The 18525-nt window shown below is 31.2% G+C and overlaps 1 protein-coding gene across 1 annotated transcript; it reads left to right on the forward strand.

Annotated features, from left to right (window-relative positions):
* Positions 1-8151: 8151 nt before the first annotated feature.
* Positions 8152-15285, forward strand: LOC149905935 (G protein-coupled receptor dmsr-1-like). Its single transcript, XM_090105658.1, has 3 exons — positions 8152-8934; positions 10366-10546; positions 14620-15285. The coding sequence occupies exons 1-3, from the start codon at positions 8152-8154 to the stop codon at positions 14790-14792; spliced, it is 1137 nt and encodes a 378-aa protein (XP_089961784.1). The 3' UTR covers positions 14793-15285.
* The last annotated feature ends 3240 nt before the right edge of the window (positions 15286-18525 follow it).

The following is an 18525-nucleotide window of genomic DNA, read 5'->3' on the forward strand; positions in this document are numbered from 1 at the left end:
TTATCAACAACTTTAGTACAAGTAAGAAACTAAGTTTGGAACGAAAAACATAGCAACCGATTCCGAACCGTTCGATTTGTTAAAACAAATTAATGGATTGCTACATTAACAGCACCTTAAAAAAATAAGTGACCCTTTAAAAATTCTAGTTACCCAGTATACCCAGTTTAAAAAATAACCTTGACATCCCATACACAATGGATCCAATTGTCGATATTGGTCAGTTAGGTTTCCCTTTCCGTCTACCATAGAGTATATATAGTATATATTGATGGTAATTAAATGTAATCACTGTTTTGTATGAAGTATATAATTTGTGCAGTCACATATATTTTCGTAGTTATTGACTTCTAAGAAATCTGATTAAGTGGTACAAATATAGGTACTAAGGTACAAATTGTAGGCCACATATTTCAAAATTAATGACCTAGGGGGCTGACTTATACTACTCAATTCAAAAATAAAGTGCGAATATTTTAATTACACTTGCATGTCAATACTGTTCATAGTTACTTACATAAATTAATGCGTACTTTAGTATACTTTGAGAAAATATCAACTAAGTACATATAAGTTTTACCACTTATAACTTGTTAATTACTACATAAGTGTGGTAAAGAAAGAAAAAGTGTAATTGAAATTTCATTACTATGGGATAGTAATTAACTAAGCAACGAAGAGACTATCGCAGGTCCAATGCGGCCTTGAATCCCTTTTAGGAACTACTTAATTAATTGTTTCACTAGTCCCTTATTAGCTTTACTGCTTTGAGAGCTTACGTGGCTGGCAATTACTGGCTAGAATAAAAAAAGAGTAGTTATACATTGGTTCAAACATTATATAATTAAATTTACAGGCTTTTACTTATGAATATCTTACATAAATGAATATACTTATTAGTTTGTTTATTATTATAAAACAATATACAACTTGTATCTACATACAACCTCAGGTAAGCAATGGACATAGGTAAATAAATTGTAGAGTAAAAATAAGATTAACCCTTAATAGGGCGGAGGTAAAAAATATTAAAAAAACAGTTTTTGTGTTATTATTTATTCGTATATTAGGACCTATTTTAATCGTATTCAAGAAAATCTAAGAATATATAATCATAAGTACGCGAAAATTGGGTGGTAATTATTTGACCTTAGCCCGTCAAGGTACAAGAACTAGAGCTGCTACAGTCCCTAGCTTTTGCATGTGAATCCATCTATTAGACTCCGAGCCAAACGCGCATATTTACAGTTAGCACTTTGGTATGCTATGCCTTGGAATCTTATCTGACCAATTTTGTTAGTGCCCCAAAGTGGTTCTTCCGAGATACTTTCGTCACTGCTTTCAATATCGGAGAGATTTCCTTCTAAAATTTCTCGATTGCAGTGTCCGAAAGCTTCTTTTCTTGATGTTAGTATTCAACATTTTCTGAAATAGCAATTGCGAGAAGGGTAATGTTAACTATATAACCACCAAATACTATAGTATGTCGGTGTAACCAGGCAATGGTATAAGTTTTACCACCGAGTTTACAATGATTTTCTGAATAGTACAAACTTCATTTCAAAAATTACTATAACAGTCATGCAGCTAAATATATTCAATAATGCTACCAAATATCACAAAACCATTTACCGGAATCTTAGTAGAACAAAATTATAACTAACGCAACCACATACCTCCAATTTTCAAATTTTTTCGATACTTTTTTTTTAATTGTTGGTAGTTTGAAAACTTTTTCAGTTACGTTATTGTCAGGTCTAATAAAAGTTTATACGCTATTTACACCTTCCAAAAGATGAATTTATGAAATCATACATAAAACGTTCCTTGGTTTATGGTCAATAAACTGAGGTGGTAACCAATTGGCCTTTGCCCTATTAAGGGTTAAAAAAGAGTTAAAAGCCCTATATTTGTTGCGTATGAAAATATCTTTTTCACTAACCTAATACAATAAATTATATAAGCAGACTTACGTAAGTTTAACTTTCACTCTAGTAATGTTTACATTGTTTTAGTTTTGTAAAGTAAGCATCATTAATATTCCCTTGTATAATTTGTGTATAGTTACGAGAAAATTACGAAATTCAAAACCTTAGAATTGTGTATGGTTATGAAGCTTTCAAAAATATAGGTATATCTCTTAGGTGATATCCATAACATGTGTTTTGTTGAAACACAAAGTCGGTAATTGAACTTAATGCTTCATAAAAAATCCATGTACGTATAAACGATGGTAAAGTTATCCGTTTTGTAACAAATTGATTTGGTAGGTAAGTAAATTTAGATACAAACCTTTCTAAAGAAAGGTATTTCACTTTATTGCTTTTTCTCAAAATAAATCTCATTAAAGCTTACAGGACAGAGAGTGATTCACAACTCTAATTTAACCGCTTTAAATCTCTTGAACGTATAGAAGCAATAAATTTTGCAGTATCGTGTGCAGTGGATTTACAATTAAAAAAAAATCCACAGCAATACCTACATACAATAATTATTTTAGGTCTTATCTTTTGAAAAAATACAAGATTTTAATTTTAAATGAGATATTAGTTTGCCGTTGAATGTTGTTAAACCGTGTGTAGATTTTAAATGTGCCGTGTTAATATAGGTCAATATTATTGTAGGTCTAAGCAGAAAAGGTATTATCTCGGTATAAGTTTGGAATAACTGAAGTGTTACGAGGGTTAGGAAGGGTCTGAAACGGAGCGATTGTTTCGTGAACCGCAAGCGTTCGACAAGTTTCAATTGTACGATGTTCACAACAAGTGTAGCCGATTCTTCGTCTGCAGCAGTTACAATGAGAGCGGCTCTGGGTTAGCACGCCGCACGCCGCCCTCTCGGCGCCACTAGTCGTCGCGATAAACGCCCAAATAATTTCATAGTCCATCCACGCTGCTGTTGTCCGCATGAATATCTTGATGAATTGTTATTCTCTTGCAACTTTATCCGTTAAATCTGTCTCAGAACCCTCACGTTTCTGATTAAAAGAAAGTGTACGAACTTTTTGTATTCTTGATGCAATTACAAAAAAGAAACAAATGAGTAAAACTGATCTCAATAAAATTAGGTAAGTCAATTTTTATTTTATATGCATAGCAAAAAAATATATTATTAACTAGGTACGTGATACCTACTAAGAAAGAGTAACTTCGTTCCTAGTTTCATTACAAATTGTTTTATGAAAGAATGCATCATCTAAATATCTCATATATTCGAATATGAATTTTCCCAAACATTATTTAATATTACTTAGATGTTATCAATTAATTACCAACCGAAATGTTGACTATTGAAAAATCAAGAAAATTAACTATAGAGTTATTTGTTTATTTTCAAAAACGTGTTCATTTTTGGCAATCTCAAGAAGGTAATCATTTAATGAAATGTGTAAATAAAATAAATAAAAATAAAATAATTGTAAATTCTAAAATGACCTTGCATATGAAAGCCTTATCGCATGTGTATTGTTTGCATTGTGAAATGTTTTCCTTGAAACAGTTAGGTAATTAAATAGTTTCTCACAATATAATTTCCTTCAATTAGCATCGTTTGAATTCCCACAAATGACTTTCAAACAGAAAACAGAATAATATCAACCTACTGTATTTTATTAAATTTACTTGTGATTTCATAAACTAGGATTCTATTTTATTAGGTAGTATCTGATCGTACTGGCTCCGCTCGAATTCTCCTTTTTTCAATTTTAAATGTAAGCAATCTTAATCTAGGTAGAGCTAAATCCAGAAAACGAAAAAACATTTAAATCCGTTCATTCCGTTCTATAAGTGGTGTAACTAAGTGGACTTTCTTTAACAAATATAGATATTATTGCACATTTATGGCAGTCAATAGTATAATTAGCCATTTGATTAAAATAAACGTGATATCTACGTGTTATAAAAATACAATAAATACTAGAATAGAAGAAAAGACGTAAACATAGCAAATTACATTTTTCGTTTAAATAGAAATTGAAATATTTTATAAATTCGTTTCGTCAAAAACAAAAGAAAGAACATTTGAATGTCTCTGATCTCTGATTATGACAGATAAAGTGATTTGTGTCCACTTAATTTTTGTAATATAATTAATTATTTCGTAGACCTTCGTAGCCCTCTACGAAGTGTACCCTAATGCTTAAACGTTAATTTATTTTTTTTATTACATCAATTAGCATAATGGTATTTTAAAAATAATTTAATTTGTTTATTAATATCTTTTTAAAACATAATAAAATTTTATGACGCGTCACTATATTTCACAAATTAAATTTAGTTTACCTACATTTGTTTATTCTTATAATGTAGGTAGTTAATGTTGTTACATATTTAATGTACACATTTGATACCGGATATTTAAGAAAGAGAGAGATAAATTTGTTATTTCAGCAGTCTCTCAATAGAGGAATTCCAAATAATTGAAAATTTCCTGCAGACCAATTTGTGCCCACCTCTTCGCGCGATACAATCGGCATCAATGATCAATAATAAATGGAATAATAAATAGAACGTACATTTATTTATAAAACACGTAGGTTTTAACTTTGAAACTACGTATTGTATACTTGTTGTGACATCATTTAAATACGCCTTTTTCGTTTATACATCAGAAGTACATCTATTTTATATAATCTATTATTAAATATGTCGATTTCACGGTCTATTATATCCAATCCTAATCTCACTTCCTAATATCCAGGGAACGGTTTAATTAGATTCTAACAGTAATAGTATTAGGACTATCGAAAATAGTTATGAACGTGAAGCACCGCTATACTCGATCCCAATCCAATCTCGATAGTGTTCGAGGATAGTTCCGCCGGTTGACTACGTATTTACGGACTCCGTGACACGTGATTGGAATACATTAAAGGTCTAACGAAGAACTATTTTACTCAGATTTTATCTGCCCGTATTCCCCTATAATTGGAAATCTACCTCTGATAGAGAATCATTGTTTATAATAATAGACAAATAAAAAAAAATCGGGCTGTGAATTTTTTCTGAGATTCACATTTTTGTAGCCTTATTATTATTTACTATAATGTAACATATGTTAAATAATATACTTTATATAGTTCATCCGATCAAATTAAAATAGTTTTTGGTGAACTAATTTCTACAAAACCCCTTTGAATTTGTATTTACTCGGTTGTGAGCACACTTCGCCATATTATGAAATTGGAAGTTTTGAACTATTGCCATTTTGTATATGTGATACACTTTAAACTCTAAATCAGGGTTCATTTATGAGGATTAAAACATAATATTGTGAAAGGGAAATTAACTTGAAGTCGTTAGATAGTGGAAATATGATGCCTATATACGTGAACTCTTAACTTGATACCGCAAGAGAAGTTATATAGTTGTTGATGTTTGTTGCACGTTATTGTTCTAGCTGTGGGAGTTATATGATCTTGCAAAAATTAGGTCAAAATTACACAATTCATTATTGCACCTTAACTGAACATAAGTGGTAAAATATTTAAAATACATAATATTATATTCTTGCGTCTCGCACGCACAGTGTGGGTCCGACCGCGGCGACACGTTGGTAATTTATTTGTATTTTGTGTTTTATGATCTTGTAATTCATACACATTATTTTCTATCTAATTATATAAGAAAGTTTGGAAACGTAGAGTACATTCAGTTGTTTTTTCAACTAACTCATTAACAAATTGTTTTCAGTCAAAAAACTAATTAATTATTGTAAATGTAAGCTACGTATCTTTTAAAAAATAATTGAATTGCTGCGGAATATCAGAATTCATTATGTTACGTACTCATTTCTTTGAAGTGCACGTAAAAAAATGTTCTTTATGAATATTTTTCAGTGGAATACACTTCGTGTCGAGAGATAGTGAACCCCGAGAGGATGCTCATCATCAATTGTGTTGCGGAATTCCAGATACAATATAGAGCACGGAGAAATATTGAGTTTGTTTTTGATACGAGATTGTCTGTTTGCTTATCAAACACTATCCGCAAGCCGTAATTTAATGTTTTATTGCGATTCAATCAACGACATTACTATACAGTGTTTCTAAATTTGTCTCCAAGGGAAAAATGTAAGCCATTCTAATTATTATTCAAAATAAAAAAAAACATAAGTTACCATGAAAAGTGAATAATAGGTTTTACATAATGCATAGTGACTCGATTTAATGTTTATAGTCATAAATTAAGTCAAATATCTTAATTAATTATTTGTTAAAACGTTTAGTTAAAACAGAGTTTAACATAAACAAAAGTAAAGGAAATAAAAAAAAAGCTAGAACTAATAATCTATCTACTACCTACTGACTTTATATTTTCCGGATCGATAATTCAATGCACTGTGAGATTTATTCAGTTTATTCTTGTCTTATAAACATTAAACATGAAATTTTTAGCCTCTGATCTATGCGTCTGAGACTGTCTTCAGTCAAAAAATCTAAATATTGGATTTGAAGACAGACAAACTTGAAATAACTTTGTAGCTGGTTGTTACACTTCATTTAATCTGCATTATTTTAATGTACAGTGCAAAACGGGTTTCTGTTTAGTGTGAAATACTAAATGATTATTAAATTATATAATATTCACATTTATCACTTAAAGTGACCCAACCGAAGTTGTCGACATTAGCAAAATCTTAAAAATAAATTAAGATTTAAGGTCAGTCAGTTCATTACTTATTACTCTTATTAATCAATATCCAGATGCGGCAAAAAAATAAATTTTGAATAAGCGAACTTACAAGAAGCAAGTAATAATTAATTCATGATTTCGCGATCAGAAGTTGAGCCATTCTTTTATATCCCTTTGTTTGAAATAGTAAAGTAACGTTCAAGAAATATTAAGAATTCTCTACAAACAGTGATTGAGTAGTTTTCACTGAAATAAGCGTCCGAATTTTATGATCAATAATATTTTTTGAACAAATATACCAAAATTTTGACAAAACAAATTAGTATACGAGGTCGTTTATTTGATATATTTTCAGGAAACGGTAGATAGCACAACCGTCAAAAGCACACACTAAAATTATTTGCTACGAGAAAATATTGCTGACGGGTAGAAAATATCGCACCACGACTTTTCTAATATTCTATTTGTGACGAGTTACATTCGCTGATACTTTCATGCACAGCAAAAGCGATTTAATTTAAAGAAGAAACCGAGTATATATGAATTCAGGGCGAGCTCTATTTTTATTTTTCATCTTGGTAATGCACGCGATTTCTTCCGTATTTTATGAGAATTTTCAACAAATCTGATTACTCAATCTCTAACATCAGCAGATATTATCAACACTTCTGTAAAATAATAGTCTAGCCATTTCGAAGATTTATCCAGAACAGTCTCAGTCAATAATAAAATATTAAAAGCTGTTTTTATTAACCCATTTTCTTATTATGTCTATAAATTAAAGCTATTATTGTATATGAACTGATAAAAATATACAAGTACATACATATTTTTTTTTTCTTTACATATTTGTAAAAATAAAGTGCGCATTTTCGTGAGAATATCTCGATATTGGTAAACTTCACTAAAGAACACTTAAAGGTATAATAGCTTCCTATAACCGACTTCTGTAGACTGCTTTAGAGGAACATAGTTTGTAGTTTTGAATTGCATAGTCTCTTGAGGGCTTTGAGGCAGGTACTTTAATCTAAAACTACATAATTGACTCCACTGCGATTATTTACGACATTGAACTTTATAATAAAAGTCTATTTTACATTTTTTACGTATTAAAATATTTACATCGCTTTAAATATGCTGGAAAATTATGCAATACGGATGGTTACGATAAAACGTTTACCCAGTAGTAAGATTTATGATACGCTAAATAAGAAATAATTTCGAATAAGAGGAAAACTAGGACAAACTTAAAATAAGTTTTAGCTCTGTTCCAAAATATACTGAAATGATATTAATTTATTAAATAACCGTTATAAATCGATCTTGATCCTTCGTTAGACGAGTATAATGATATTATATAACTTACGATCCAAGAATTCTTAAAATGTATCAACTGCCATTTTTCGATATTTATTAAATTATTTTGAGTATATAAAATTATCTGTTTTATTTTCAGAAAATGCCAGATTATGGAAGAATACCAAATTAAATATTGTATTCCAAGACAAAAGGAGTAGATATGTCTGGTTTAGAGAGCGATAGCGTAGCTTATTGCTTGCCAGGGGGGCTTGATTTTCAGCGCGTTTACGTGAAGATCCATGGCTACATAGCTTTAGTTATTTGCATCCTCGGCTCCATTGCAAACTCTGTGAACATCGCTGTATTGAGCAGAAAAGAGATGGCTTCTTCGACAAATTCCATACTGACAGCTCTCGCCGTCGCTGATCTCTTAGTTATGCTGGACTATATACCCTTTGCCCTGCATATTTATATTAAAATTGGCACAGAATTGAATAGAAACTCATACGCTTGGGCGGTATTTGTATATTTTCACTCAATATTCAGCCAAACGTTCCACACGATATCTATATGGTTGACTATAACACTCGCAGTTTGGAGGTTTATAGCGATAAAGTTTCCTCAAAAGAACAGAACTCTATGTAATAAACGAAATACCAGTATCGCTATAGCTGTGGCATATGCAGTGTGCCCGATAGCATGTCTTCCAATTTATTTTGCAATGAACATACAAGAGGTGCCCCGGACGAGCGGAAAGACTAATGTTACCATTAACGAAACCATGGCGTCTAATGCATCGGAAGTAAAAGAGCCAATGTATGCTCTAACAATGACAAATAGCAAAGAATTACTAACAGCGATATTTTGGATTTACAGTGTATTTATAAAACTCATACCGTGTATAGTGTTATCAATTTTAAGTGTTTGTTTGATATTAAAAATGAAGTCAAGTGATAGAAGACGACAGAAGTTATTAAAGAAATCGGCGATTCCTTCAAGTGAGGTAATATATTTATTTTTAATTGTATTCGACACAATAATACATTTTGTTATTTGTTTTGGACAGATAAAAACATTTTACGTATAAAAGTAAATAAAAGTCACTTGTAATTTATGACCAACATTTAATTTGAGATTATAGATATGGATGTAATATTGATAAGAAATCTGCTTGCGTGAAAAGATTTATGGACGGTTATTTTTCGGGGGTTTCTTTGTGACATTTTTAATATAGATAATATCCCTTTAAAACACTATCTGTTCCTCTGAATATCAAATCGTTGAGATTGAATTCACAGGAACAAATAACGAAGATGCAATATAAAATGTTCATTCAAAGTTGGTATATAATATGCTAGATTGTAATAATTAAGACTCACCATAAAATATGTTTTACTCGCTGACCCGGCAAACGTTGTTCAGCCTTACCATTATTATGTAGAGGTATTTAATATTTATATACTTACATAAATATTTTGTATTTATATACCTGTATAATAGGTTATAATGTTAAAAGTTTACCAGTTATTTATTTGATATCAGGTAAACGGAAATTATAAGTTTCTTTTTATCTCTATATTTCATTACGTAGTTAAACGAACGGTAAAAAAAAGGTAAGGTTATAATTTTTACAGCTGAATTTATTTATTTTGTTATGCACACTTTCCCCCACTTAAAGGTCTAATCTTTTACTAGAGTAGCAATGTAGTCTGGCTTTTAAAATTTCTTCTGCATTGGATTCCTACCAATTCCTACTATATATGTATGAGTATTTATCGACCATTCAAAAAGCTCTCAAGTATAAATGGGCATTAAGCAACACACATCGATGCAAATTGCTTGCTGACTATTGTACGTGTGTCAGCATTAAGCATTTACATGCTAAATAAGAATACGTTAAATGTACCGTACGTACGTATCAAATGATATTTATTCCTTTCAACTCGGAATATAGCCCGTAGGTAGCAAACGTTTCACGCTTTCAAATATATTGTATGGATTCTATAGTCGCCGCTCCATTACTTTGAAAACGGTCTATAACCGTTTGGGATTAATGGGTACTTAATAATATAACAATGTGTAACATAAAACAATAAAGGCTTTTACAGGAAATGTTAGACGGATTTAATGGCTTAAGCATGTGTTTACATGGGTCCTTGAGACGTATATTATTATGTTAATCTCCAGCGTGATCTCAATTATCAATACAATCTTTGAAAAAGACGATGAAGAAATGTTACACTACTTATTTTGTTATAGTTGAAAAGTAATTAAACCATAATCATTAGCTTAGACAAATGATAGTTTTCAATACAATTATATTGAAAAATAATTATAACACCGCATGCTGTTTTAAGTTACAAGGGCTTTATTACCTAAGTATCCTTTGTAGTTAAACATTTTCATTCATAGTAATAATGACAACATTTTTTAGGGTGAGAAAACGCGTTTGAATGAAGACAGCAAGAAGGGAGGAGGTGGTCGGACAGACCGCACCACTCGCATGTTGGTAGCGCTTCTCGGCCTGTTCCTGGCTACAGAGCTCCCTCAGGCCCTTTTTGGTCTCCTCACAGCAATCGCGCCGCAATTCTTTGAAATATGCTATTATGCATTTGGTAAGTATTATAATATTACGATACGAAGTCAGAGAGTTTAGGTTTAGGAATAGATATTTATGTGCATTGATCGATTTTTGATAATAATTATTGTATTATTTGGTTGCTCATTGGTGCTAAAACATATAGATTATCTAGCTGCCAATATAAGATAAATAATTATTTGGTCATCTGTTATACTTGGTAACTGAAAGATAAATCCCAACAGAGTAGCGTTACGTGTATGCATTGTTTGTTCGCGGTTTCAAATGTTTGCGAGGACTGTAGGTACCTATCTCGCAGTGTAGAAAATACTGGCACGTGTCAGTGGGTTTAATGATTTTTTGAATCGAGCTATGAAGCGTAAAAACTGGCAGAGTGGTGATATACTCGTATGTGTTAGAAAGATAATAACAAATATCCATTTAAAAATTTTTCTCTATAATTGTCTATTTATTTTTATATCAGATTTGAAACGAATCCAAATTGGAATTTATGCTATAACAATTTTAAATAAATTTGCCACGTCAAAGACTGCTGTAAAATTTTCGTATTTGAAATATCTCTGAGCTCAATTATACACTCGTATAAATTCCTAGAAAGACGAATTCAACGTCCCTTGATTGTCGCACTGCTTTGAGATTTCAACTGACTACACAAGGTTAGTTAGTTGTGCATTTTTAATTTTGTATCACTTTTGACGAAATATTGCGATTTTAATGAGTCAATACGAGGTTAAAACATTCGTGAAATATCCTGAAATTCTTGGAGTGTTTAGAAGAATATTGATAATCATTAATGCATTTTTATCTGAATAAATAATACCTAATGCAAATTTGTTACTGTTAAAACTTCAATTTCACGATAAAAGCGTACAACTAAAAAACTGAAACAACAATCTATCAAAAGATATATATAAACAGAAATAAATAAATAAAATATCACTCAATATTTCAACAAATAATAAAGCAATATAGAGCTTCTTCACGACTTCTGATGGAATAACTTGAATGGAGAAATGTCTATTATGTCGTTGACATGTGAAATATCGTGTTGGTTGAACATAAAAATTTGGCTCAAATTAGGTTTTTACATCGTAAAAACAAGTTCCAGAAAATACGCTGGCATTTTACAGTAGCTTAGTGGTTCTTGTGGATATATCTGATTATTTTCTCACTTTTTGTATAGCTTTTAAAATATGTACACGTTTTATTGTTAAATTATATTATGTAGCTATATGTTAAATTTTAATACTGGAACCATTACAATTCAAACTCAAAGCCTGATTAATTTAAAAGCTATGATTAGTTTTTAGATTAGTATTAGATTAGTAAAATGTAAAAAAATATAATTTAATCATCCTCATTTCTAACCGACGTTCCTAAAAAGGACGGAGGATTTATAGTAGATGTCTTTTTTAAATTGGTTTTAACTGTTTTGATTTAGCTAAGTAAAATTGCTAAATGTATTATTATTAATTTATTACTTTTAGGTAGTGGAAATGCAGTGACCTTTTATTCTATCTATATTCAGTTAATAACGATTACAAAGTCTATTGTCGTCTTTGAATAAATACGATCCCATCAAAATATCAAAATTAATAAAGCCCATTAACGTTTATTTAAGAAGTAAAGTCAATTTTATGCCTATCATAAGCCAATGATGTCATAAAAGTCACCGAAATCCCCCAAAGTCTTGATTGAATTCGATAAAGTTTACGAGTATTTGGTCGTAGACACGTCGTCTTAGATAACACTTATAATATAATCTAGGAGTTATAAATGTACATTAGTAAAAAATGTTGCCATCCACGTAATGGTTCGAAACGGTAATAATATGTGTGTTTTGTTTAGTTTTATGAATATTTCAATGCTTCAGGGGGAGGTGGGAGCAGTCGGTTTGAAAATATTTATTTTTATGCTTTAAAAGTAGGAATTAGTAATAGATATTTAATGAAATAAATTCGATTCATGATGTTCTTTGAAAATCTTGTTCTAGTTTAACAAAAAAAATAAATAATTGATACATCCTTATATGACTCGGGAAAATACTGTTGCAATCCATTTTTGTGGGCATAGTTGGCCGATCGTTAAGTATGTCACAGTTTTATCACAAAAATCAAGCCGAGGTAATAAAATAAAGTTTCAATAACAATAACTAGAGGTTAACTAGAGGCACTTCTAAAATACCAACATATTATGAAGCAGCTCCATTTTCCCTATTAATAATTAAATAACAGTGGAGAAAATATAATATAAAAGTAAATATGTATTTACATCCACACCTGAGACCTGCATATTATTATCTTAATCTTAAGTAAAAAATTTATAAGATTGTAGAGAAAGCCGGCTTATGTACTAAATAAGTCTAGCAAAGATAGCTTTTAAGGAATGTGTGGGTATATTTTTCTTTATAAGTATCAAATTAGCTACGTTATCAATCTATAAAACTTCCGAAATTTTTCGCGTCGTCACTTTGAGTGAACATGGGTTCTTTCTCATTCATAAATTCTGCAAAAAATACAAATTCTTTTAAGATTTCCTTCAAGAATAATAATATGTATTGGCTTTTTTTGAAGAAAGGAAAATCCTGAATATAATTTTAATACTCGTAAGATTTATTATGGGTACTATACTTGTACTATATGTTGGAAAATTACACTTTTTTATAGGAATGTTGTAATAACAGTAGGTACTATATTGCAAAATATTTTATTTGACTTGTACAGACGCGATGCCAATTTTGGGATCTGCATAATAAATCGTTGTCCGATTGTGATCCGAGTCATATATCATTTATCATATCAAATTCAATATGAAACAGGATCACAATATTGCTTATTGTACAATAGTATGTATATTTTTATTTAAAAACTACAACTGAAGGGATACAAATTTATATTATTTAATTATAATATGGATATAATATATTCTCTATATAAATACAGATATTTATTTATTTTACTTGGAGAACCAACAGCTTACAAACAAGAGATATGTAACAGTTAAAGATAAATACATTAAGCCAATTAATATTTAAAGAAATAAATGCATAAATATTAAATTATGGATAAGTATTGCTTCAGTTTTTATAAATTTAAAAACAATATAGAATTAATAAAATTTAGCGTACCTAGTAGAGCGTAGAGATCTCAAGTGGATTTAATTTCTTCAATTATAGAATGATCCTATAATTTTAATTCATAGATCTAAAGTACTTAGTAAAGCGCAACTTGATTCGCAATTTCCTTACGTTGTAAGTTTCGTTGTTCTAATTATTGAAAATACTATTACCTATCTAAATATATAAAAATAACTAAAGAATATTTATGCAATGTGTATCTTTTGGCGATAGTCTAATCTTAATACTATTATAAAGGCGAAAGTTTGTAAGGATGTATGGATGTATGGATGTATGGATGTTTGTTACTCTTTCACGTAAAAACTACGGAACCGATTACAATGAAATTTAGCACACATATAGAGGGTAACTTGGATTAACACATAGAATAGGTTTTATCCCGGAAATCCCACGGGAACGGGAACTATGCGGGTTTTACTTTGAAAACGCGGGCGAAGCCGCGGGCGGAAATCTAGTTACGGATTAAAACTATTGGACCAATACAGCTGATAATAATGTGCATATTAAATATTGAGTGTTTTCTGCTCATAGATAAATACATTATATTCTGCAAGGACGATAGGATCCTTGCAACAATAAGGAATTATAAGGAATTATAAGCTTGATTTGAAATGTCAATAATCGACTTATGTTGTAATCTACAAAGCTGCTACCTAATAAAACAGACAATAATATCAGTCAACAAAGTTGTTGATCTTTCATTAAAGTATTCTGTATAGGTACCTATAGGTATACTAAACATTTTGCGTTCTTGGAAATTTAAGGATTGTCACAAGTTTGCCGAACATTTGATGGATAACAGTCGTAAATTATGTTTACTTAAATTTAATAGAATTTATGTGACATATTGTACTTTTTTCTTTAAGGAAAATTTATTTCGTGTTTTTTTTTTATAATATCTAGTGTTGCGGAATTAAATATACGAAATGAATGAATGAATGAATTGTTCACAGGCGAAGTGATGGACCTAATGGCTCTCGTGGGGTCAGCAGTGAACTTCGTGCTGTATTGCAGCATGAGTCGCCAGTTCCGATCCACATTCACGCGCCTCGCGAGGAAGGTTCTCTCCATCCCGTCGCGGACGGAGAGGGAACCGCTTACTACGACGTCCACCGTGAAAGCGTAGCGTCAGCGCAGCGCAGCCACTTTAGCTGCGAGCGTATAATAATATAATTATACACCATTTCCCTAAAGGGCTCCAAATTGAACGATTATTCTAGTCATCTCGGTTTAAGTAAGCCACTTTCGTATGAAACACATCTCTCATTGAATTCCATTTGCATAAAGTTCTCGATTGACTACATAAACACGAATCCAGCTCATATATCCATTTCTATGAAAATGAGGTTCGCACTATCTTAAATGTGCCGTATAATATTATTGATGTGTAGTATGTACGTATTGTAATATAATGTTCTTGAATAATTTAATTAGCTACGAAGAATGCGACGAACATTTTAATTAACAAGGTTTAATGAATGGTGCTTACTCATAACATGTAAAAGTTAGTTATTTAATATTATTATCTTTATGAGTCGCCGTCATACTTTACGAGCAATAGTTTATTATATATTATACATAAAATTAGTAATAGGCAATCGGTAAATTGGGCCAATTGTTTGCCAGGGTACGGATGTACAATATTAAATGATCTACTAAAACAAAATAAAAATGACTGTGCCTGTATATGGAAAATATAAAAAGATTGTGAGTTGCGTGATTTTGTTGAAAGTGACTTTTTTGGTACGAATAAAATATATTGATGACGTGTTATACTAATTCTTCATGTTTATGCAAAAATAAGTATTTGTAAAAATCCTTTATGATAAACAGAGTAACCGATCAACTGACAATTAAAATTTTTACTCGGTATTCATCAGGGGTGGGTCGTCGAGGTTAAGTGTTTCAATTATGAAAGTCGCTTATGATCGAGGTAGGTATGTAATTTACGTATTCAATGACAGTTGATGGTTATGTTGACCCAAATCATTAATTTTAGAAGTAATTATGTATCTGTTTTGGGGGTTCATTTGCCCTGTAAGTGGATCTCTTCATTAGTAAAATATTTTACTTAAAACCGAAGAAGTTAGATAGTAATATTACATTGAGAGCACGTCTTTCTGTAGCCTCAGACAATTAAGCTCCTGACAAGCCCGCCACAGCAATCGAATTTATTGGACTCTGTCTGTTTTCATAACACTGCAATATTTTATTACTTCTATATACTTTTAGGAGCTCTAATATATGTGTTACTCGAGATTCTCTTGTTATCTCGAGTAACACAGCCTTTGGAGTGCCAAGAGCGAGTGGAGTGGTCATTTGGAGCGTCAAAACGAATTACGTGAAATATAGCACCTAGTCGTTGATAAAACATGAATGTTAAAGCAGAAATCAGTGTTATTGAAAAATATGGTAACTACAGCTACAACTTGTTAAAAATGGTATGACTCAATGGAACAAAGGGCGCCACTAGACTTTCGGCTCTACCTTCAATAAAAGCAAGGGCCAACGCTTCACAAACGTAATACCTGATGGTGCATTTACACATTCGTGTACTCCACTTTCTCATTCGACGAAACATTCGTATATGAGTGTTATCACAAACCACTATTCCCACATTCGTCTTCCCTTTTAACACACCTGGAACGAATACGCGAATATCAAAGTGAATAGCGAGTGCACTGTTTTAATATGCGTGTTTTTATTTGTTTCGCTCATCAACTACGCTCGTTGCACGAGTGTGTTAATGCACCCGATGTGAGTCTGGGAATGGGATACCAATCTATTCTCCGTCGGGGATTTTAATCAGACATTTGTTGGTCAATATCCTTTAACGAATATAATAAAAAAATTGATAAATTAAATCTAATTGAGATATGGAAGACACGATGTCTATTAGAAACAATTATGTCATGTACTACAATAGGAATTTACAAAATTGCTCTGAGTCGTACATAATAAGAATTATATTTGCTATTGTTTCGCTTTTAACATAAAATAAAATGTAAATATGTTGACTAAACCTTTGTAAAAGTTAGGTTGTCTATAAGTGTAGATGCGATTGGCTTTTACTATTTATGTGTTTAAAAACCCAAGTTTTCATAAGTTCGACATTACTTGATAACGATCCAGACGAAAACTTTAGTTTGCAATCTTAACGAACTCATTATTAGTGTGTTACTTTGTACATCAACGTATAGAAAAACACTGTCTGCCTGTAAAAAGAAAAGATCCTTAGATGTACTTAAGATACATTTACCTAAGGTATACGTTTGACAAAAGATACATGATTTTTTATGTAAACAAAAAGGGAACGCTTTGATATATATATCCAGCTAGATAGATATATCCAGCATATAAAAATAAAAATGAAAATGAAAACAAGAATATAGGAATATTATTTATTGTCATTCAATTTGCTTTGTTAAGGATTTAATTTCCGCTACTTTGCATTCGTAAAGACGGATAGACTTTTCGTTCACCTTTATATTATTTTTCGATAAAAATAAATGGCTCAAATGCGTCACAAGAATGAAACTGATCCGACCCGTGAAAATAATTATTTGTAGAACGAATATTTAAATTCATAGATAGTTAATCAAATATTTACAATTGCTACATTGGGCTCTGTGCCTTCAAAAATCTATATTGAATAAATAGCTAAAATATTATTTAATTTAATTTGAGAAGTAGGTACTTAAAAATAAGTAAATTACATAAATTCTTAGGATTTTTTTATATATAATAGTGGATAACAGAGCCAGTGGGCCGCCTCGTGGTATGCGACTATCACATGGACATTTTCAGGGGTCATGTCTCTGCAAATGTGTTTTTATAATTGCGAGCTTTCCCAATTCGTGCCGACGCGTGATCCCACATATTATACTATATAAACATAATACCATATCAAAATCACATCTTTATCAGATTAAATTCTGACCTTTTAATTTAATATAGACGTATGTTGAAATCTTAACTAGACTAATTGGAAACACGCGAGAATGTTGACGTAAATTTTTCATTAAACCTGCTTTTAAGGCCCTTCGCTCATGGAGCTACTCAAAAATGACTGAACTAATCAGTAATTACGATTACAAACCAGTTACAAATTGTATCTCGCATACAACGCTACTCAAGTTATAAGGTTTCAGTCACTTCTGTTATTTGCTCGTTCATTTTTATCATAAAAAACAAAGAAACTCGGGAAACCAGTAGCGTGGAGACCGGCACGACGCGTCGCGCGTGATTGTTTGCTAACGCGTTACTTACCAGTTAGTAACTAGTCGCGTCGTGTGCGAATCTCCATAGAACATGTATGGGCTGTGACGCTCAGGCAACTCGTTAGTAATTTGAGTTTGTGACTAGTTCTTTTTGAGTAGCTCCATGAGCGAAGGGCCTAAGTGTTTCCTTTGCGTATACAAGACCCTTGTACAATTTTATTAACTCCATTACAGCGAGAGGAAATAATTTTAATATAAAAGTGTAAAATTATTTTAGAATAGATGGACTCGTAACTCTAAGAGCCAGCGCGCACGAGCAACTTTGTCTCCGCAACTATTTTGTCTCTCCCATCAATTTGTATGGGGAGTTGCGTCGCTACGTGCGCGCACTTTCATACTAGCCCATGGGTGGGAGAGACAAAATAGTTGCGGAGACAAAAACGTTGCGGAGACAAAGTTGCTCGTGCGCGCACTGTGTAACTTGTAAGTAACGTAATTATATTGCAAACATGAGACATTGTAGTGAAATGAGTAGATTGTAAATAATTTTTAAATGTCATGATATTTATGATACGAAAAAGAAATGTTTCATTTAATACATATGAATAATTTATTTTGAACACATTTGATATGTATATA

This window comes from Colias eurytheme, chromosome 9 (genome assembly GCF_061535395.1).
Source record: "Colias eurytheme isolate Ceu_HAF_F1 chromosome 9, ilColEury1 Martin Lab GWU primary, whole genome shotgun sequence".
Taxonomy (NCBI): Eukaryota; Metazoa; Arthropoda; class Insecta; order Lepidoptera; family Pieridae; genus Colias; species Colias eurytheme.

Coding starts and splice junctions, on each gene's coding strand:
- LOC149905935 (XM_090105658.1), top strand. CDS start 8,152: ATGTCTGGTTTAGAGAGCGATAGCGTAGCTTATTGCTTGCCAGGGGGG. Junction 8,935..10,365: donor CGGCGATTCCTTCAAGTGAG/GTAATATATTTA, acceptor AACATTTTTTAG/GGTGAGAAAACGCGTTTGAA. Junction 10,547..14,619: donor AATATGCTATTATGCATTTG/GTAAGTATTATA, acceptor AATTGTTCACAG/GCGAAGTGATGGACCTAATG.